This window comes from Octodon degus, unplaced genomic scaffold, assembly GCF_000260255.1.
Source record: "Octodon degus isolate 3935 unplaced genomic scaffold, OctDeg1.0 scaffold00070, whole genome shotgun sequence".
NCBI lineage: Eukaryota > Metazoa > Chordata > Mammalia > Rodentia > Octodontidae > Octodon > Octodon degus.
The window spans coordinates 8,504,169-8,525,749 of NW_004524646.1; the positions used below are offsets into that span (position 1 = coordinate 8,504,169).

At 41.1% G+C, this 21,581-nt stretch overlaps 2 protein-coding genes across 6 annotated transcripts in view; one reads left to right on the forward strand and one right to left on the reverse strand.

Annotated features, from left to right (window-relative positions):
* The window catches only part of Atg2b (autophagy related 2B), a 98,478-nt gene extending 80,559 nt beyond the window's left edge, over positions 1-17,919 (reverse strand). For 2 of the 4 annotated variants that reach the window (XM_023719612.1, XM_023719611.1), the window contains exons 1-4: positions 17,364-17,919; positions 5,009-5,171; positions 1,564-1,716; positions 739-841 (exon numbers count right to left, since the gene is read on the reverse strand). In XM_023719612.1, the coding sequence (XP_023575380.1) occupies positions 739-841; positions 1,564-1,716; positions 5,009-5,171; positions 17,364-17,525 (581 nt within the window). In that variant the 5' untranslated portion in view covers positions 17,526-17,919. The remainder of the gene's footprint in view (positions 1-738; positions 842-1,563; positions 1,717-5,008; positions 5,172-17,363) is intronic. The other 2 variants (XM_004635179.2, XM_023719613.1) reach the window with 1 other exon arrangement.
* A 99-nt stretch (positions 17,920-18,018) lies between these two features.
* Positions 18,019-21,581, forward strand: part of Gskip (GSK3B interacting protein) — a 21,186-nt gene continuing 17,623 nt past the window's right edge. Inside the window, exons 1-2 of one of the 2 annotated variants that reach the window (XM_023719698.1) lie at positions 18,019-18,126; positions 21,264-21,322. The gene's annotated coding sequence lies outside the window, so the exon portion shown is untranslated. The remainder of the gene's footprint in view (positions 18,127-21,263; positions 21,323-21,581) is intronic. The other variant, XM_004635181.2, reaches the window with a different exon arrangement.

The following is a 21,581-nucleotide window of genomic DNA, read 5'->3' on the forward strand; positions in this document are numbered from 1 at the left end:
CATGAAGTATTTTGGTGAACACTACTCCAAGAGATTCCAGGCGTCCTGGGTGCTCGATAAACAAAGCCATCCTGCCATTTCTGTTGGGGGCTCCTTAAGGCACAGGTGAGCAGCTACTACTGCACGCATGCCAGTGCTCAGGTGGGTCTGTGGAAAGGCATCTCCACTTTACAGTTATTTATACGGGTCCAGTGAGTAAGCAGCCAAGGTTAAAAGCAATGTGCTGATATTACTTAACCGCCATTTCACATATTCACCACCAGATAATCCTCACAGAATCTGCAAAAAAAAAAAAAAAAAACCTGCCCTCTCTTCCTCCCTAAAACAGTATTCGGACTAAGCACAGCCAAATAAAACTTCACGTTAATGAAACATACCTAGATTCATTTCATTGTTCACATGAAAAGGCCCCAAATCTCCAGAGTGACTTAAATTTAGTAGCATTCAATATTGATTATTTTGATCCAATATTAACTGCTGCAGATTCAACATAGTGTTAGAGCCCCAATGGTACTTTAAGTTTTCAATAATGAGAATAAAACATAATTTGAGAGTAGTATTTTACTCTGAAATTATGCAATATTTTAATTTAATAGCAATACGTCTAGTCTTCAAAAGCACTGTAAGTTTTTTTCAGGGCTGAGGATAGGTATCAGTATCTGTCCCCAGCCCAGCATCCTCAAATTTTACATGAGAATTACAGTAGGGTTATCTATTTTCAGATTTAAAAATCCTTACCTCTGTATTCGAATTTCAAGTGCAGTTCCAGTTTTGGAGTTCTCTGGCACATGTTCAATTCTCAAAACTGTGTCTATAAAAGTGACTTTTACTCTTCTTAGTACTAGAGTAAACAAGTAATCATCAATGAAAGAACCATGTTACACTAAATAAAGCTCCTAATAAAAGAAATACTCATTTTTAAGACCTCTTTAAAAATAAATTAGATTTCTTTCCTTTATAATTGCCAAATCCTGAGCTTGGTAATCAATATAATACCTTACTGAGCTGAGCACTTAAGTTACATCTCAACAGACAAAATGAGGACTACCACTGTCTGCTGGATTCTAATCCTGTCATGTAAGCATAAATTAAAGAAGGAAAGGCTCCCAAGAAAAGGAGCACACAGGTCAACTGAACACAATATTTAAAATTATCTCAATTCTAAAGTTCTAAAATAAGAACAGTAATTCTTTTAAAATCATTCAAATAGATTTAGGTGCTTTACACTGGGCTTATTAAAGCTAAGCTACTTATAAAATGAGAACTTCTTTTTTTTTCTTTTTTCCTTTTCTGTATTTAAGACAGGGTCTATAGCATCTCATTACATAGACGGACTCATACTGATCCTCCTGTTTTTAGCCTCCCAGGTGCTGGGATTACAGGTGCACGTCACCATATCCAGTCTCAATTGCAGTCTCACCGCACCCCACAGGCGGGGCTGGCAGGGCACACTAGGGATTGTACCCCAGCTGCTGCACTATGCCTAAGCAGGTGCTTTAGTCTGCTAAGCTATCAGGCTGGCCCTAAAATGAGAGCTTTTGAAAGTGCTCAATAATGCCAAACCTGTTTCAATGGTTTCAGCAAACTTTTCCAGTCCCTCAAAAGGCTGAGATCCTTCTCCTTGTTCATCCGTCAGCTTCTGGCTAAGGCATTCTTTGGCCAGTTGCATACTGCTGGTCATGAAACTTGACCAGTACATGGGCTCTGAACCAGTCGCTGCAGAAAACGGAGAGTGATCAATTTCTCAAATTACAACAATACCATTTCTTAAAGTAACACATTTCAAATAGATTATTAGCATTATAGTATTACCCAGAGAAGCAATGTTCTAGAAATGACTCTCAAGATTGGAATATTGTCTAACAACAAAAAATGATCCCAGAAAAAATTTCAGAGCCATCTGTTCTCACTGCACAAGAGTTTTTATCAAATATTAATTCATATATGCACTATGAATTTAATGCATATTTTTAGGTACAATATACTATTCTTAATTCTAAAGAGTAGAGGTCAATAAATGTTTTCTGTGATGGATCAAACAGTAAACATTTCCAGCTTTGTGGACAACACATCCATATCATACAACTACTTAGCTCTCCCATGACAGTACAAAAGCCGCCATAGAGCACAAAGCAAATAAGCAGAGCTAACGTTCAATTAATTTTTATTTATATAAACAGGCAACAGGCCTAATTTGATCTACAAGCCATAGTTTGCTAGCCCTGCTCCAAGATATAGAAAAATAAATTTATGAAATAAATATTATGAAATTTCTGCACACATAGATTATGGTATAATAGAAAAAGTAAAATACTAAGAGGCTAAGAAGCATTAATAGGCAACTATTACATGTTAACAGAAAGCATTGTAAAGCTAAGAAGCTAATTCTTGTAAAGCTTAAAGAGCTACTTCTTCTAGATGAATGAATTAACAGGAAATCTGGCTGAGACATCAGCTAACACAGGCTTTGGAAATCTGTGTAAATGTACACAACAGAAGAGCACCCCCAGAGGAGGAAACACATGAACTGTGAAAACTCCTTTCCAGATCACCATTCACAGAAAATTCCATTGCACACCTTTACAATAGTCAAAACAAACTGATGAAGATGACTAGAATTAGTGCTTTCCAAAATGGAATTTTAAGGCCTTTTATATGAGATATTTTCCCAGGAAAAAATACTTCAAAGTTTTACTTTCCATTGGGAAGTATCACATATACCTACCCCAGTAAAAAGACAGATACTCTTGTAAATTAGTATCAGATTACTAAAATTTTATTATTGTAAGCCTATATTCTTTTTATCTAGACTTATTAATCCTATCTAATTCTATTCATTTTTTCTACATTCTACAAGTAGATATTCTACTATAAACAACATTCTTCCTTTTGTACGTGACTACATACATATTCTCGCTGTATTCACAATAGTACATCGGTCTCTGAATATAGATAGTAGTACAGTAGTTGAAATATTTTTTCTCAAAATGAACCAGAAACCCATACCAGTATTTATAGATCAGCCTACAGAAGAAAAAGTGAACAATGTACTCCATATATTTGTAGTTTAATTAACAAACTTGATGCTATGAAGAAACCTGAATTGGGTGAACAGAATTTCTTTTTTCTCTTACTCAAAAGAACTTTTCCAGTGCCATCACCCCTTGAAGTTCACAGAGTATAAGACTATCCATTGTAATAAGAGGGGATACAGTGCAGCCATCCCGGGGACATTAGGCACAAAAGACTGCTGTCATAACTGCCCCCCAAGTCCCTTGTTCAGGGGAAGTATGACATTTTTAGTACTCATCTTCATGAGCTCCAGTCCAGCCCTGCACTGAAAGCCTCTTAAGACTTCTCTGCCTGTCAAGCATGTTTCAGGAGAGATAAGCCATTTCTCTGAGAGGAAATACATTTACAGACAGGATATACAATCATATGTGTACTCTTCTCTGTACATTTCACTTTGATAAAAACTCATGCTAGGCTGTAGGGAAGCAGGAGTTCCTCAGTTTTGCTTGTCACATTACAAGTGAGCTTTTCCCAATCAACATCTAGCAAGTTGGCTCTTGGAATGAGTCCATTCATCAAACAGAGAAGCATAACAAGAGAGAAAGGTAAAACCAAAAATAGTATAAGTCCCCCCCGGAAGTAAAGTAATGTTAATTTGGCAATACCCATTGGATATATTACATCCTCTAATTTATATGATTCTTCATCCGTTTCTTTAATCTTTTCCCAATGTACTTTTTTTTGTTTTGTTTTGTTTCAAAATTTTATTGATAAACAGATAGCAATGAGACAGTTTCAAATCAAATTGGAATCCCAATGTACTTTTAAGAAAATGTTGGGAGGTTGATTGCAATTTTTTTTAAAGTAGGTAATTATAAATGAGTTGTGGAAACCAGTGTATTTGAAGTAGTTCCAGCAGGTGAGATTTGCCTCCACAAAGAAAGTAGCCTCCTTTGGAGAAACTGAAAACAGATCCTAATAATATCTCAGAATAGGCCATTTCTAAGGCCTCAAGGAAAACAAATGTGCTCTCTTAAGTATACAGTGCCTCTTCCCCAATTTGGACAGAACAGGACTCTGTTTGTACTCTTCCTGTACATAAAATCAAATGTTATCATCCTTGACTTAAAAGAAGAAAATTCTCTTCTTCCTACCCACTTTACATGCTTATTTATGTCAGTATGAACTTAGGGATTTTTCTTTTAGTGTGGTATAAACCATTATTGTCATTATTCCTTTTGAGCACTCAAGCTTCCAAGATTTGGTCAACAGAAGTTCTTTCAAGTTCAATCTGTGTCTTTTCAATATATCTCATTAGTCTTTGAGACCTCTTCCTTATTTGGGACACAATGCGTTGATTTTTTTTTTTTTTTTTTAAATTACAGAGCACTTTATCCAGGCACAGCAGTTGATGGCTCTAACCCCAACTGTGTAAAAGCCTGGGGCAAAAGGATCACATGCTAAAGGCCAGCTTTTTGAAACTTAACAAAACCTTGTCTCAAAATGTTAAGAGGACAGGGGGCCTGGCCTTAGCTCAGTTGTTTAAGTGGCTGCTTCCACAAAGCTGTCAGCCTCAGGTTGCTGTAGTTCGATCCCCACAACACTCCAGCCAGCCAAACCACCCCTGAGGGCATTCCGAGCCCAAAAAAAAAAACCTAAAATGTTAAGAGGACAGAGGTGTAGCTCAGTGGTACAGTGGTTGTCTGGCATGCATAAAGCTTTGGGTTCAATCCCTAGTACCAGGGGGAAAAAAGTCCCATTTTATGCAACAAATAATTACATAAACCAAAGTATCTATATAATGAAGTTCTTGTGAGTAAACAGAAAGACACAACTCTAAAGATGATTATCTTTATCTCTAAAGATGATTATCATACATATCTTGTATTCACAAATGCAATACAAAGTAATACTGAATTCAATGCAGTTATGTTACTTTCTCAATTTCTGAAGGGTAAAAACAGAAGCAAGTAAAACAGAAGCATAACACACTTACCTAGGCGAGGTCTAGGTCGAAAGACCATTTCCAACCCTCTCACTTCTAGGGCACAATTATCCTGTAGCAAGGAGCCCCACGGAACAGACAGAGAAATTGACTGAATGAAGCCTTCAGTGACTTCTAAAGGTGCATCTGCAGACTCCAGGATTTCATTGAGACACTAAGAGAAAAACCAAGTTCACTTTGAAATTACACAAACAAGAACACAAACTGTCAACCTTTTTAAAAATGTGAACATGACGACACATGACTCAAGCATCAGAGATAAGAAAAGCAGAGACAGACAACGAAAGCATACAAGAAGGCACAGCACAAGACACGCTTAGTTGAAATGACTAGTTATTTGACAAAGGAAATTAACTGTGTTCCTTGAACACAAGGTAAAACTTAGCCTACAGATTCAAGGGTTGGCATCTGAAGGAGAGGTATCAAAAACCACCACCACAAGGCTAAGCAGGAATTAACCAGCAAGGCAGCCCAGACAGAGGCAACAGCATGAGAAGCACATATATCTTAGGTATACAAGATTATGTGAGAGCCGAGGAGATAGCTCAGTAGAATAAGTGCTTGCCTGGCAAGTGCAAGGTCCTGAGTTCAATCCCCGGTACCAAAAAAAAAGTGAAAATGAAACTTGCTTTAGAATTTAGTGTGCCAAGGTGAAAAGACAAAGATGAGCTTAAACAGATAAGAGGTGGTGAATCTGAAGAGCCTTCTTATACTTGTTACAGTCTGAAATCTGTGGATGAGCTGTGTGAAGCCATGGAAGGTCTTTATCAAGGTTGTCAAAGGCAATTCAAACTTTACGTGGGTCTGTTCCACTGTCATGTAGAGCACAAGCCAGAGAAAAGCCAAATTTGGGCAAGGCAGTCATATATAATAGAAGCTAAACCACTGATCTGGTAAGGATAGGAACACTGAGGATTGTTAGAAATGGATGGATTTCTCCACTACATTTAGGAAGCAGAACAATTAATTGGCATTATAAAGGGTAAACAGAAGGAAATGAAAATAACACCAAAACGTTTGGGCAGCTGCTTGGATCGGAGTGCCATTTACTGAGACAGAGCCTAGAAAAGCTGGTCAGTTAGCGGAAATCGAAGGCATTCAGTTCTGAACTCTGCACTTGAGGAGACACCTGGGTGAAGTGTCCAGGAAGCAGCTGGACTGTCTAGTCTAGAGCTCTGGCGGGACACGGGGGCTGGAGACACAGACTGATGGAAGGCACACAGGTGAGAAGAAACAGCCTTTAGAAGCTTACTCTGACTAAAATGATAGGAGGCTTAAGATGAGCCCCTAACAAACACCAACGTTTAACGAATGAGTTGAGAAAGAACAGCCTGGCTGGGAAATTACGGAACAAACAAAAAGGTAGGAAAAAAATCAAGAGTATCATTGTCCCAGAAAATTATGGAAAGACAGTAGGAAAGGAAAGAGCAGTCAAGTGTAACACAAGCTAACCAGACATCTGTCTACTGGATGCATGCAGAGTACTAGTAACCCAAGGGCACTTCTGTGGAGTGGAGGACACACCAGACTGCACCCAAGGGAGATGGTTAAACACCTTCAGCAGGACAATTAACTGCATCTTTTATCAGACAATCTCTGTCTTATATTAAGATAACAAATACTGTCAAAGAACCAAATGAAATTGCTACTATACAACTCTTCAGTTCTCATTAACTTAAGACATCACTACTTACCAAATATACATATTTTAAAGTAAAATTTATGTTGGGCCCCCCTGGATTCTAGCTGTAAGTGCATTCATTTATAGATTCATGAACCAACTAGGAAGAAGGAAAAAAAAAAAAAAAACACCTATATTACTTTGTTCCCACTAAAAGTTTTTACATTGAATTTTAAAATGTATACTGTATTTATACACTTCTGACCAACTATACCCTTAACAGTAATTTTAATAACAAAAACAATTCAGAGGCAAAGTTATAACACTTAAATCCTAATGATTATAGGAAGATGGTGTTATGGTTTGTGTCTAGATATCCCCCAAAGCCTCATGCAGTCATGGGGGGGGGGGGCTACAATTTGTGAATAGTTCATGATCCAGTGCTGGGATTATGGGTATGAGTGCTACACCTGCCCCGGGGCAGATGGGCTGAATGCAATGTAAGGGAGGGAAAGGTTTTCTCTCAGTCACTGCTTCTCCCTTTTTGCTCTTCCTGTTTTGCTGTTTTCCACCACCATGAACTGCCACCTCTGCCCTGTGCCCCTATGCCTTGGAGCCACAAACCATGAGCTAAATAAACCTTTCCTTCCTTAATTTTGGATGTCTGATTTTTTTCCCAATAAGGAGAGAAAAATAACCAAGACAGATAGGAAGAATGTACTCAAAGCTCTTGAGCAAACATTAATTAAAAGGGAAAACTGTGCAGAAATCATTAAAGGAATTGCTAGAAAATGTTCACTTAATCCACAAAAAAAAAAGCTTAGTGGTAATAAGAAATTTTAAAATATGACCAATTTCAATTTAAATACATGTTTTATTGTAGAGAGGTAACAATTTTTTGTTTTTGTTTTGCGGTACCAGGGACTGAACTCAGGACCCTGAGCTTGCCAATTCTACTGAGCTATCTCCCTGGCCCAGAAATATTATTAATAAGTCCTTTTTTTTTTCATTGTTTTGAGACAGAGTTTCACTGTGCAGGTCAAACTGGCCTAAACTCACTTTGTAGCAAAGGCCGACCTCAAACTCACAGTGCTGAGATTATAGGCATGGACCACCATACCTGGCTGATAAATCTTAAACATGAACTGTGCAAATTGCAACAGAATTCTGCAGAGGATGAATGTACAAAGTTAATGGAAAGGACATGATGCTAAATAAACTTCCAACTACTAATGAAGAGCTCATTAGACATTTTTAAATGAGTAACAGTAGAAACTGAGATCATACTGGATGAAAACACTGTATTTTTATATATTCCTTAAATTTTATTCTATTGGTACATGTTAGCCACACATGAAGTCTACATTCATCTTAGGAGTAGGTACATGTATATAACACATCTTGGTATTTTTTATTCCTCTTCTCCTCCCCACCCACCACTCTCCCAGTCTCTAAATCCCCTTTCTCCACTTTCATTGTGTTTAGTTCATGTTATTGACATGTCATACTCATCATGGGTGTTTGGCACATGTATATGCCACATCTTCAATCCTTCACTTCCCTTTCCCCTCCCTCGCCTCACCCTCAGCCTCTTGGACCCATTCCAATTTGCAAAAGTTCTTCCTGTTTCCTTTTAACAGTCCTTCATTTTGCTCTTTATTTAAAATTTGCCTTACTCAAAAGAGAGATATCATATGGTATTTAAGCTTGTGTATCTAATTTATTTCACTTAACTTTGTATTTTCCAAGTGTATCTATTTTCCTACAAATGTCTCAAACGTATCCTTCTTTATAGACAAACAATATTCCATTACATACAGACTGCACATTTTCTTTATCTGTTCATCTGTGGATGAACATATAGGCTGCTTCCAGGAGGTAGCTATTACGAATTGTGCTTCTATAAACAAGACTATTCATGTGTCATTGTAATATGATGTCCTTAGCTCTTCAGGAAAGATAGCTAAATGGGAAATAGCTGGGTCATATGAGATTTCTAATTTTAGCTCTTTGAGAAATCTCCATACTGATTTCCATAATGGTTGTACTAGTTCAAAACCCAACAATGTAGAAGTCAAAATCTTCTTTCCAGTGTAAGACAAAATCTGTGTTGTTTTAATTTGAAATTCTCTAATGGCCACAGATGTTGAACCCTTTTTCATATGAGTATTGACCATTTGTACTTCTAAGTGCCTATTCATTTCATGTGCCCATTTTCTATTGGGTCTTTAATTTTGAGTGGTCTAATTTTTTTTTTTTTTTTTAGTTACTTATAAATATAAGATGTGAGGGCTGGGTGATACAGTTCAGTGGTACAGCACCTGCCTGGCAACTGCAAGATCATGAGTTTAATTACCAGCACCATGAGGGGTGAAGATGTGATTCCTCTGAAGAAAGGCTGATAAAAATTTTTAAAGTTATATATTTTTATATCAATATTTATAACATGCTATCCTCTACAAATACTTAAACTTATCATGAAAAGATTAAGTCAATTTAAACATGTACAAGAAACACAGGGCCAGGGAGATGGCTCAGTAGAATAAGTGCTTGCCCGGCAAGCACATGGTCCTGAATTCAACCTCCGTACCGCCAAACGAAGAGAGAGCGAGAGAGAGAGAGAGAAAAAAAAGAAATACATAGCTTTTTAAAAAAATTTTAACTGAGAATAAAAATATGTTTGAAGACCACTCTAAGAGGTAGCACATGATCAACAATAATCGAATGGCCCTAATTTGGTCATGCAATGACTTTGGTGGATCTGGACAATCTGTTAACTTCTGGATCTCAATTTCTTCCTCCATAAAATTGTAGTAATTATTTCAGAGGGGTAGTGTGACCATAAGTGAGACAATACATGAAAAACTACCAACATAGTTCCTAGTACCATATGAAAACGCTAACTATTATTCTTCATCTTTTATAGTACCTACCCAGTAGTCCAATGAGCTCTATCAGAATGCCAAGGAAAGCTACCCTTAAGTTATATATTCTTTTTAACATGTGATTTCTTAATATTAACTAGAAAAATAATACATTCTTGGTTAGTTTAAGCTAAGAAATTAGAGACAAAATAGAACATAAAAATTTGCAAGAACCATTTAGGGCAATTCACACTTAATTAGCACCCTCTATATATATGATACCACACTGCACTACTTTTACATGTCATTGCTTTAATATCTTCACAAGGGCCCTCCAAATTATGTAGTTTTGCATGAGTTTCACAGAAATGGCAATTAATCAGAAAAACTAGGTAACCTGCAAAACATCTTCCATTGAGCATTGCAGAAACAAAACTAAAAGAGGAAAAATAGTATATATTTTCACAATGGAATAATCTGCAGGAGGCTAAGCAAAATCACATGCTAACATAACTCTCAAAAATATCCTGTGCCTTGGAGTCAGTTTACAGGATAAGTTTTTACAACTAAATGAAAAAAAAATCCCCATCCACTTAGCACTTGCATGTTTTAGGCTACAGTTAAGCCACACGCATCAGATTACCCTGGAGTACTTATTCAGGACTCAGGAACACACCAGTAATGCTCGGGAAGCTGAGGCAGGAGGACTGCCATGAATTCATGGCCAGCCTGGGCTACATAACAAGGGCCTGGCAGGGGGAGGGACGGCGGGAGGGAGGGACAGTGGGAGGGAAAAAGATTCAACTTCTTAAGTGTCCAGAACCAAGATCTATTGGGAGAGAGCCAGAAGTCTTTGCCTTTTAGCAAAATCCCAGGTGAGCCCAGTTGCTCAGGTTTCCTGAGTCGCCTTTTTTTTTTTTTTTTTTTTTTTTTAAGACAGGGTTGGACTATTCAGTGCAGACAGGGCTTAAACTTAGTAAGGAGCCCAGACTGGCCTTGCAGGATCACTCAAGGATCACTTGTAACCTTCCTGTCTAAGCCTCTCCCAAGTGCTGGGATTATAGGCCTCTGCCATCACACCCAGCCACAGTACAATAAAAATATGTATGTTATTTTACTGTTCTACCTATTTTTTACTGTTACATGTATACCACTTGAAGGAAATCTGGGACAGCTTCATCCCTGAGTCTTTTAAGGCAGGTGGTATACAAAAAGAACAAAGGAGTTAGATGTAGGGATGCACAGCAGTGGACTCAGCACTCTGGAGGCTGAGGCAGGAGAGTCACAAGTTTGAAGCCAATAGGGGGTTTTTCTCTTTTAATTTTGTTTCTGCAATGCTTAATGGAAGATATTTTGCAAGTTACTTAATTTTTCTGATCAACTGCCATATCTATAAAACTTGTGCAAAACTACAGAAAATCCTGTCTCAAAAAAGGAACAAAGATTTAGGTTTCAAATCTCTGCACTATGCCCGAATACACTACTTACTTAATCTCATCATACAAAGAATGTCACTGCCCAACTTAAATTAAGACGATGTACATGAGAGCACCCAAGAGAGCTGGAAGGTGCTTAGTAAGTGCTCATTATGATCTTCAAAGGCAAACCAAACCTGACAGCACACCTCATCACACCTCCGTCCCACAGCCCTGCTGCTCGTAACTCCGTCTTTCTTTAGTCAAGGTAACCATCTTCTCTCCAACTTGTGTTGCAGGCTTGTCTGACAAGAATTAAATGGTGTGGTTGGCATGGTTTGTTTCTGTGTGCCCTGTTGTATTCCACTGTTCTGTTTCTGGGCCAGTGCCACATTGTCTTTGTTAGTAGGGCTTTGTAGTATAGCTTGGAATTGAGCATAGTGACACATCCAGCCTTGCTCTTTTTGTTTAGGAGTGCTTTGGCCATTGGATTTTTCTTTCCACATTAATTTTATAATCATTCTTCTGTAATTTTATGAAGAAACTCATCAGAATTTTTTTCAGTAGAGACATTTCACTGTCTTTACAATGTCACAAATTGCTCTTCTAATCCAGAAGCTTGTTTCTGTGGCTGAATAGCTCTTGGATCTTATTCGCTGGGCTGTGGAACTATCCCCTTCTCAGAACTAGATACCATTCCTAACTTTTCTGATATCCTTGTTTTTGACTACTGTGGCTTGCTGAATCAAAGCAGCTCAATTTGAAACAAGCTCAATGTCATTTCCTTCAAGGTTTAGCTCATATTTCTGGGCTTGAGATACTGAGCAACCAACACTTTCCCTCATCCAAACACAACAGATAAGTTTTTCACTGAAGAAATTCCAGATTCTGACAAGAGACCCATTCTCCTGAATAAGGATGTGGATACACATAGGTATAAAATAGTGCAATGTGGTATCCTGTATATAGTAGGTGCTAATGAAATGTAAATTGCCCCAAATGGTTCTTGCAAATTTTTATGTTCTACTTTATCTCTATTTGATGTCTTGGTTTAAACTAGTAAAGATGAGTTATTTTTCTAGTTAATACTAAGGAATATGTGTTAGAGGAATATAAAACTCAGTGTTAGCTTTTCTTCATGTACTTTATCTTATAACAGAAGCCCAGTTTAACACTCTTGATCATGTTCCATACATGACTACAGATCACGCACAGTAACCAATTCCTTTCTGTTTCCTCACCATCTGTCAACACGGAGCCTCTTCCTTCCAAAGAGACTGAGTTCTACCTTTGTGTGGCTGCAGTCCCTTCTCAAGGTTCCTCTGGAGCACTTCATGGCAACTGTATCCCTTCAGAGTGAGGCTGACATTTTCTGGAATGGTGACAGTAGGACTGCTGAGAATGGCCTTCATTCTCAAAGGAGATGTGGCAAAGAGCTGTCACTGGAGCTTTAGTGGGAACTGCACCAGATCTGTGCACATTGCTTTTGGTCATGTGGCCACTTTCACACTATTCTGCTTACCTGTGAATGTGAGGATCTTTCCACACTTGTATTCCTCAACTTCTTTTTTTTTTTCAAAGTTTTATTGATAAACAGATAGCAATGAGACAGTTTCAAATCTAATCGGAAGTACAGTTTCAACAAATAATACACTGCATATATTCTTCTCAGTGGTTAATTGCTGTACAAGAAGTAGACTTGTGATCCTATTTACAAACACCATTAGAAAAAATCATTCTATTCATTAAGAGAATGCAACTATATATCTATCCTAACCACTTTGAATATACAGATTCCTCAACTTCTTTCTTCAGTATTCTGTAATTTTCATTGTAGAGGCCTTTTACCTCCTTGGGTGGGTTGATCACTACTTGCTCTTTTGTTGTGTTGTGTTGTGTTGTGTTGTGTTTAAACTAATATAAACACAATTGCTTTCCTGATTTCTTTGACAATTCACTATTGGTATAGAAAAGTTATTGATTAATGTTGACTTTGTATCCTTAAATGCCAATTGCTTACTTTACATATTTTTTCCTGTTTGAACTCCTTTGCAATGAGCATGTTATGGCTGTGTCTACATGCACACCCCTCAGCCTCATGCAGTCATAGGTGAGGCTTTTTCAGAGGTACCTGAATCTAGAGGGTGCTATGCTAGGATTAAAGGTGTGTGATTACTAACTCAATCCACTGATTCGCTTGGCACCACCTAATCCCACCAGTCTAGATACAGTATAAAAGAAACAGAAAGAAGCTGATAAGACCCCCTGCTTGCATGCTCTGTTGCCTTCTGCCTGTCATTAAATGTTTCTCCTCTATGCATCTGTCTGCCATGTGCCACCATGGCACTGGCCAATTTATGGACTGAAACTTACACAATCTGAGCTAAATAAACCTTTCCTCCCTTAGCTTGTATGCACTGGGTATTTTGTCTCAGCAATGAGAAAAGTAAGACAGAGCAAATATTTGTTTTATAATTTAAATGAACAATTAAAATAGATCAAAGTGTTTTAAAGCATACAAAAGCAATGACAGCCTCTGAACCATGGGGATCTGTCAACATTAGAGATCTAAGAAACTGAATTTGGGAGAATTTTCTTCTCCACGTGCCCCAAATTTTCTCTCCCACATTTGTGGCTCATTTAAATTTCTAAATACAAGCAAGGGTTTTATTGTCTTGGTCACTTTTACCGCTGAGAAAGTGATCACTGAGTCACAATACTGGAGCCTGTGACTTAAAGGAGAGGTTTGCGTTGGCTCACAGTTGGTAGATAGTTCAGTCCATAGCCCACTGACTCCAAGGCAGAGGGGCCTAGCAGAAAAAAGGTGCTCACGCCATGGCAGCGAGGAAGCAGAACATGAAGAAAGGCAGAGGACAATTAACGTTTCCAGCCACGCACCCACTGACCAGCCTCTTCAGGCCAGACTGCAGGTCCTAGCAGCAACCAGTCCCATGCCACCAGAACCCCGTGGGGCTTCCAAGCCCCACTTTCGAGTCCTCGAGGCTTTGTGGAGGCAGCCAGGTTTAAATCATAACATTCTACTCCTAGCCCCCAAAATAGCCATGTCCATCTCCTCACACAAAGGCCACCCAGTCCATCTCTAAAGACTGCCACATCCTCACAGGTCCAGTACTGGTGGAAAGTCCAAGTCCAAAGTCTCCTGAGACTCAAAGCAAAATCTTAGCTGTGAGCCCTTGTAAAAATCAAAAAGAATGATAAACACTGCCAACGTACAACAGCACAAGCTAAATATTCCCTTTCCAAAGGCAGAAACAGGAAGATAGGCAGGAATGGAACCAAAGCAGGACCAAACTCCAGCAGGACAAACATTAAATCCTGTAAGGACAGTTAACAATAACTTTCTAGTTTCCTGGTTTCTCTTAGGGCCAAGTATCTGCAAGTCAAGTTTAAAGATAAGTAGTTTCCTTTTATACAGGGTATGGATGTAAAAATGCAACCACTTATGTCATGATAAGTGGCTATACTGGTACATGTCACCTAGCAGGTATTTTCCAAAATATAAAACATATTTAATCTGTGTTTTCAAAGTAAGCATAGTATTTTAATTATGACTAAGAAAATAATTACTTTTTAGAGGATATTTATACTATAGAGACAATTCTTTTTAAAACTCTACTTGGAAGTATTTCCATTGTTCCATGACTTTGTTGCTCAAAATAATGTCTACTAAAAACAGTCTATTTTCAAAAAGTCATTATCTACAAAGGTTATAAAAGGTTTTAAAACATGAGGACTATCCCAACCAATCTAAGTCTTTTGCACAAAGAATTCAGGAGGAGGGTTTAAGTCTAACTTTCATATTCTGCACGTATAAAATGTAGCATTTACAATTGACTAGGAAAGCAACTGAGATCAGGGGAAAAGGGAGTATCACTGTCAATTTAAATAAGATCCTTTGCATAACTGATAGTTGTAGAGAACTGAATCAGTAGTAATTTAGCCTGAGGTACAAGGATTCCATTAGGATCTCTGCATCTTTATATCTTTTTTTCAGTCATAAAAGTGATTAGAAGGAATCAACTGTTAAGAGCAAATGAATTTGGAATACTAACTGAATAATTAATATGTGGGTATCACATCAAGACTTATCTTAGTCCTTAACACAACACACTAAAATGAAAAGATCAGCAACAGCAAGTATTTCTGCTTTGATATTATCATTTTAGTTGATATAACTCATACTTTGATGAGAGTGAAACAATTCTCAGATTAGGTGTAATCACAAATTATTTTGCAATGATTCTGAAATCAAACTATAAAACTCAAATATCACCACTTCTGGAGCTGGGTGTGGTGGTGGACAACTATAAACCCAGTACTCTGAAAGGTAAGACTAGAGGATTGTTGGGACTTCAAGGCCAATGTGGATTACACAGTGGATTCAAGGCCAGACTAAAATACAAAGTGAGACACTGTCTCAGAAAACAAAAACAAATACACAACATACAACACTGCTGATTTCCCACAAGGATCAAAACCACACACACACACACACACACACACACACGGATAAAGCCACATACACCCACAAATTAAAACAATGTCCAACATAGTCAGTACACATTAACTGCCTTCCTTTTCATGTTAAACTATGGCATGTATGGCGTCCACTCTGATATGTCATCTTCATTGCATTAAGAAATGTCCAGGAAACTTTACTAACGCATGTTCCTGGATGAAGGTGGGTGCATTGTTAAAGTGTTCTGGGGTTCTGAGTTCCCTCTTCCATTCTTCTCCAGCACTGTCCTCTGCTCAGCTTCGCCCCACCATCCCCTTCCAACCTGAAGTTTCTGCCCTGGAGCCCACTGTCCATGTACTGAATATCCTGAAACCATGAGCCAAATTAATCTCTCAACCTTTAAGCTGTAAGTGTTGGGTACAGTAACAAAGCTGACTAATGGAGAATGTTAGAAGAAAACCTAGCTTAGGATTTAAACAGATTTGAATTGTCACTGTAATACCCACCAACTGAGTGACTTCGGTCAAATTATTTAACACCACCATAAAACAAAAACCCCTACCTGTTAAGGTTAATGTGCACTCATTAGAGAATAACACAAAGAAAGTCACTCCTCCTATGAAAGATGTTTCCTATGGGCCAGAGGCAGGTATATAGCTCAGTGGGACAGTGCTTGCCTAGCATATACAAGGCCCTAACTTTGATCACCAGCACCACAAAAAAAAGTCCAACTCTCATCATTCGGGATCATCTATTATAACTATACCAAAAGCACAGAATCCTGGGCTGTTGAATTCAAAAATATCTATCAGACTTCCTACCTTCTGGGAAGAATTACACATAGATAATACCCTAATACAGCACATGACATGGACTGTATACGCCATTAATGTTTACTGACCTCAAATGAATTACTATGTCACTATCATCTGGCCTATGATAGCAGCCTGGACTACCATGGAGTAGGACTGGCTACCCAAACTAGGACTCTTTAAATGCTCCTGTATACTCTCCCTAGGTTAAGTCACGTATTTACTGATACATCATACACTTATTCATATAAACAAATGTCAGAGTCATAACAAGGTGCTACGACAATTTAAGCTTTTTTTTTAAACAGGTAAGGAGGTAGGAAGGTTGTCCTTCTATTCCTGACAAACACAACGCAGAATAGACTAGAAAAATCCTAGACACTCAATCCACAGATGCAGGTACAGTCCTACCTGGGGAAGTGAAATATGCATGAAGTACCAGTAAGACACCATGAGTCCATTCACAACCTCTGGGTGACAAGTAGAAAACAGGCTTTTAAAGCGTCTAAAAATCACGGCTCAGCGCTCTTGCAACACTCTTTTACAACACCACGTGAGGCACAGAGGCACAACTCCCCGGCAATGTTAGGACCACACAACCATTCACAGGCTGAGAATCACAAGCTGCCCTTGTAAACACATAGTCGGGCAGACAGTCAAAAGAGGCCTTTCGCTATCTCTCTTCCAGACGGCAAACGCTGCATGGAGACACCAAGCAAACGCAGGGTCTGCAAGCAACCAACCCAAAATAAATAACTGGAGATTGTGACATTCCAGCGGTCCCCTTCATCTTTAACCTTTCCCAGATGCCATCCAATGAAATAGGGTCTGTCTGTCCCGAAACCCCGCGATCGCTGTACCCGAACGGACAAGACTAATTACCTCCTTCCCTGGGCCCTGTTCAGCCCCTTCTTAGACCCCGAAGCCCTGACTCGGTTATCCTCGTAAGTCACGTGTGCAGACTCTATCACATCTGTTAGCATGATCTGGGGAAGCAGAGAGGTTAATCAACATTCTAACACGTATTCCGGAGCCTTGCCACACTCGGGTCCAAACACTTCCCGAGGAGGGGCTGGACGTCAGCAACCCTAGTGACAGTCCCTCCGGTCGCCCTCGGGAGGCGCGAATTCCGCCCGGCCGCCCACGGCTCTTACCCATTTGTCCAGGGGGACCTGGGCGAGGGACCCGGTGCCCTGATACAGGTCCAGGCTGAGCTGCTCCAGGCTCAGCTTCTCCTGCAGGAAGTGGCCCAGGTACCTCTGCAGCAGGTACCGACAGGCCCTCTTCTTGATGGACTCTGAGAACGGCCAAGGCATGGTGACGGCTGGCGGCGGCGGCGGCAGCTGAGGGCGGGAGCGGCGGCTCCGGCCTCGAGACCCGGCCGGTGTCCCCTGCCCGCGGCGGGGTCTACGCCCAAGGTGGCCTCAGCATGCTGGTTCGGCGCCGCCGTCCCTCAGCTGAGGCGACCCATCCGCCGCGCCGCGCCGCGCCGCGCCCCCTGCGCTAGGCCCGGTGGGGACCAGGCGCTGAGTTGTACCCGCCGCCTCTGTCAGGGAGATTCCGGCGGTCCTAGTCGGGCCAGAGAGAGAGTGCAAGACACGGCGGGAGAAGCTGGCAGGGGCTGTAGCAACACCTCCCACGCCGCCGCGCGACGAAATTGTTGTCATCTACGAGGCACGCTCCCGACGCTGGGGACGCTCCCGGCGCGCTCGCGAGACCCAGACTTCCTGCGCGCCGTCGCGCAGGCGGAAGTGACGCCAAACAGGGAGGCGGGGGAAAGGGCCCGGGCTGCAGCACTTCCGGCGGTGGAGGGGCGAGAGTCCGGGCGAGAGCTAGGGCCAGCGCGAGGGAGGGGGCGGTGCCGCGGGTCGGCTCCGGACGCCTCCGAAGAAGGAAGAAGGTTCGGGACGCGCGCAGGTGAGCTCTGTCGGGAGGGCACCAGGAGGGCTGCGGGCGGACGAGAGACGGGCGTCCCCCGAGAGGACGGGCAGGCGGCCAGGCCCTCCGGACTGGGACGCGGCGCAGCAGGGGCGACGGGCAGACGAGGCCCGGGTCCGGCCTGGTGTCCGGGTCCCGCAGATCCCGGCCCCTCGCGAACTGGTGTTCCGGGGGCCGCCGGCTGCGCGGCGACTGCTGAGCGTCTCGGGCATCCCTGCCCAGTGCGTGGGCGGGTGCTGTTGGCGGCAAGTTGTTGGTCCTCCGCTTCCTGCAGGCATTGTTTCCAAAGCTTGCTCTTCACTACTGTGCGTCCAGAGGGGTGCGGCTTGCAGAACGACCGGGAAACTTGGGGTGTCAAGGCATTTGTGAGCGACATTGCTTTCCGCGATAGATGCCAAAGCCTCCCTACTGACTCCGCGGAGGCCTCGGTGAAGTAGTGTGTGTGCTGTCTTGGGAATCTGCGCAATCGAACGTCTGCGTTCTGGGTAGCGAGTCCTGCAGAGGCGGAGCTGTGTGTTCATTGCGTTGGGCGACCCAGAGAGGCCCGGGGGCAGTGGCCTGGAAGCCAGAGGTCTTGGATTAAAGCCCTGACATTGGTACTTTTTGACCAAGCCACCTTGAACCGGCCACTGACCTCTCTGAGCCTGCTATCCCTGCCTCTGTAAAAGTAAGCGAATTAGTATCTTAGGTCCAAAGATTGTTGGAAGGATTAAATAATGTGAGACGAGCACATACCTAGACAGGGCCCACAACATACAGCTTTTAAATTAAGAGTAATGAATTAGGATGACAAGTTTAAATAATTAAATATTAAACATCTTGGTGACTGTTTCATGAATGTTAACACAGACCAGAAATGTCGACAGATAAAGATTTGGTTCTCCTTTCCATTTTAAACCAGTGTGCTGGTTCAATTTCCCTATGATGAATGTTACCATGGTGTGTATCAAAAATGTGCCAATAAAAGTTTTAAAAACACAGAAATAAAAATGAAACCAGTGTGCTCTCCACTACATGTGGTGGTTGAATTTTTGATGCCCCTCGTTCTTTGTAGACTCTTCCCAGGAACTTCAATTCCTGTGCTTTTTGTTCATAAATACATTTTTAAAAGCCTGTGACAGGGGCCGGGGAGATGGCTCAGTGGAATAAGTGCTTCCCTGGCAAGCGCAAGGGCCTGAGCTCAATCCCCGGTTCCGCAAAAAAAAATTTTAAAAAAGCCTGTGGTATAAAACTCACTACAGTTAATGATCTGGAAAGTGTAAAACAAAAATCTTGCAGAAAGAAGCTGAGGCTATAGCTCAAGGGTACAATGTGTGCCTAGTGTCAGCTGCCTTGGGTTCAGTCATTACCACCAAAAGAAAAAAGAAAGCCACAACCTTCAAGGAGCTTAGTAGAAGGTCTGTTTGTTCATCTAATGTTTATCGATTTCCTGCTATGTATCAGAAACTGCTATAGGTGTTGACACGTCAGTAAACACATTACATCCTTGCCTTCTTGGAGCTTGTATTTTATTAAAGGGAGGGAAAACAGACAAGCAAATTGAGTAACACACAAGCAGTGCTGAGTGCCACAGGAGGAGTAAAGCAATTGTTATGGTTCAGAGTTCAAATGTCTCCCAGAAGCTTGTGTGTGGAAGGCCTGGGCCTTGACCTGTGGCACCATGGGAAGTAGTAGAAACTTTCCCCTAGTGGGAAAAAGCAGGTCATTGCAGGTATGCTGGAGTATTAGGACCCTGTTCCTTTCCTCTCAATCTCTCTCTGTTTCCTGGCTGCTGTGAGGTGAATGCGTGGTTTTCCTCTGCCGCATGCCTCTGCCGTGGTGCAGTGCCTCACCACAGGCCCAGAAGCCATGGGGCTAAGATACCATGGACTGAGATCTCTGGAACCATGAGCCGAAAGAAACATTTTACTTGATTATCACAGGTATTCGGTCACAGAGGCAGAAAACTGACACACTGTAAAGGAAATGGAGAACAGGTAGAGGTTTGCCTTTCTGATATGTATAGAGATGTAAGAGATGGCCTCTTCTTTCATAAGATGAGATTTTAGCAGAGAATTGGAGAAAGGAAGTGAGTCATGTAGATACCGGGTAGAGGAGTTTTCCAGACAGGAAGCACAGCGAATGTGAGGCTGTCGCAGGAGCATGCTCCACAGTTCATGGAACATCAGGAAGATAGAAGGGAAGAAAGAAAAACTGAAGGGGTACGAGTGGGTCAAACAGGCTTTTGTTGGCCATTGTAAGGACTTGGGCTTTTCTGTGGGTGAAATATGTCAGCTTGCTAACCACTGTGTTGAAAATGACCTGCTGGAGGGACTGGAGGGCATAAGGGGAACACAGCAAGACCATTTAGGATATTGCAGGGGCTGGGGAGATAGCTCATCAGTCTAAGCACCTGCCTGGTGAGCACAAGGACCCAGGTTCGATCCCCAGTACTACTGTGCCATGCTTCCCACCAAATCCCAGCGTGGTGGCGCATGCCTGAAAACTAGAATTGGGGAGGCTGAGACAGGAGGGTTACTACAAGTCCCTCCTGCGTAGCGAGACCCTGTACCAAATGAGTAAATAAATAAATATTTTTTAAAAAATATAAAAAGGATATTGTAGTAATTGAGCCTGCTGCTCAGTGGATTAGACTAGAGTGGTAGCTGTTAAGATGGTTAAATTGAAGCAGTTGAGTTTCGGATATGTTTTAAATATAAGAAGACGTGTTTATAAGAAATAATTATACTTGCCATTACAGGAGTATAAGCAAAGTGGCATGAAAAGTCAAAAGGGTGAATCCCAACTGACAGTGAAATGGGCCTTGGGAGGCTTAAGCCTGACTTCTGACAAACAGCCGGGACGTGGACTTCTTTCAGTGACCGTTAAAGGGTTTCCTCCTAGTACACAGTTACATGTAAGCTGCCCGTAGGATGCCCGCAATTTCAAGTATCAGGAAGGAAAGTAAAACTTGAGGGGTTTACAGTAACAAAACCTTCTATTGAAAGTATTAAGCGTGCTACTTTATGTATTTTATGCTTTCTACATGATTGAAATTCAGCATAAATGTTAGGGGTAGTACCTGTCATAAGATAAAAGTTCCCCCAAGTCACAGTGCTATTCTTGTGTTTTATCAGAGACAAAATTCTGGGCTTGGCCGTGCAGAGCTATAATCCCAGCTACTCAGGAGGCTGAGGTAAGAAGATCACAAGTTTGAGGTCACCGTGCAAGACTTAGTCTCAAAATAAAAATGGACTGGGAAATAGCTTAGTGGCAGAGCACTTGGCTAGCAAGTGCTAAGACTTGGTTCAGTCCTCAGTACTGAAAAGAAAAGGGAAAAGAAAAAAAAGTACCTAGCACAAAATGCATAACAATAGTTGAATGAAAGCAGCTGCCCAGCTAAATATTGTCAGCTGTTTAAAAATTACACTAATTTTTTTTTTTTTTTTTTTTTT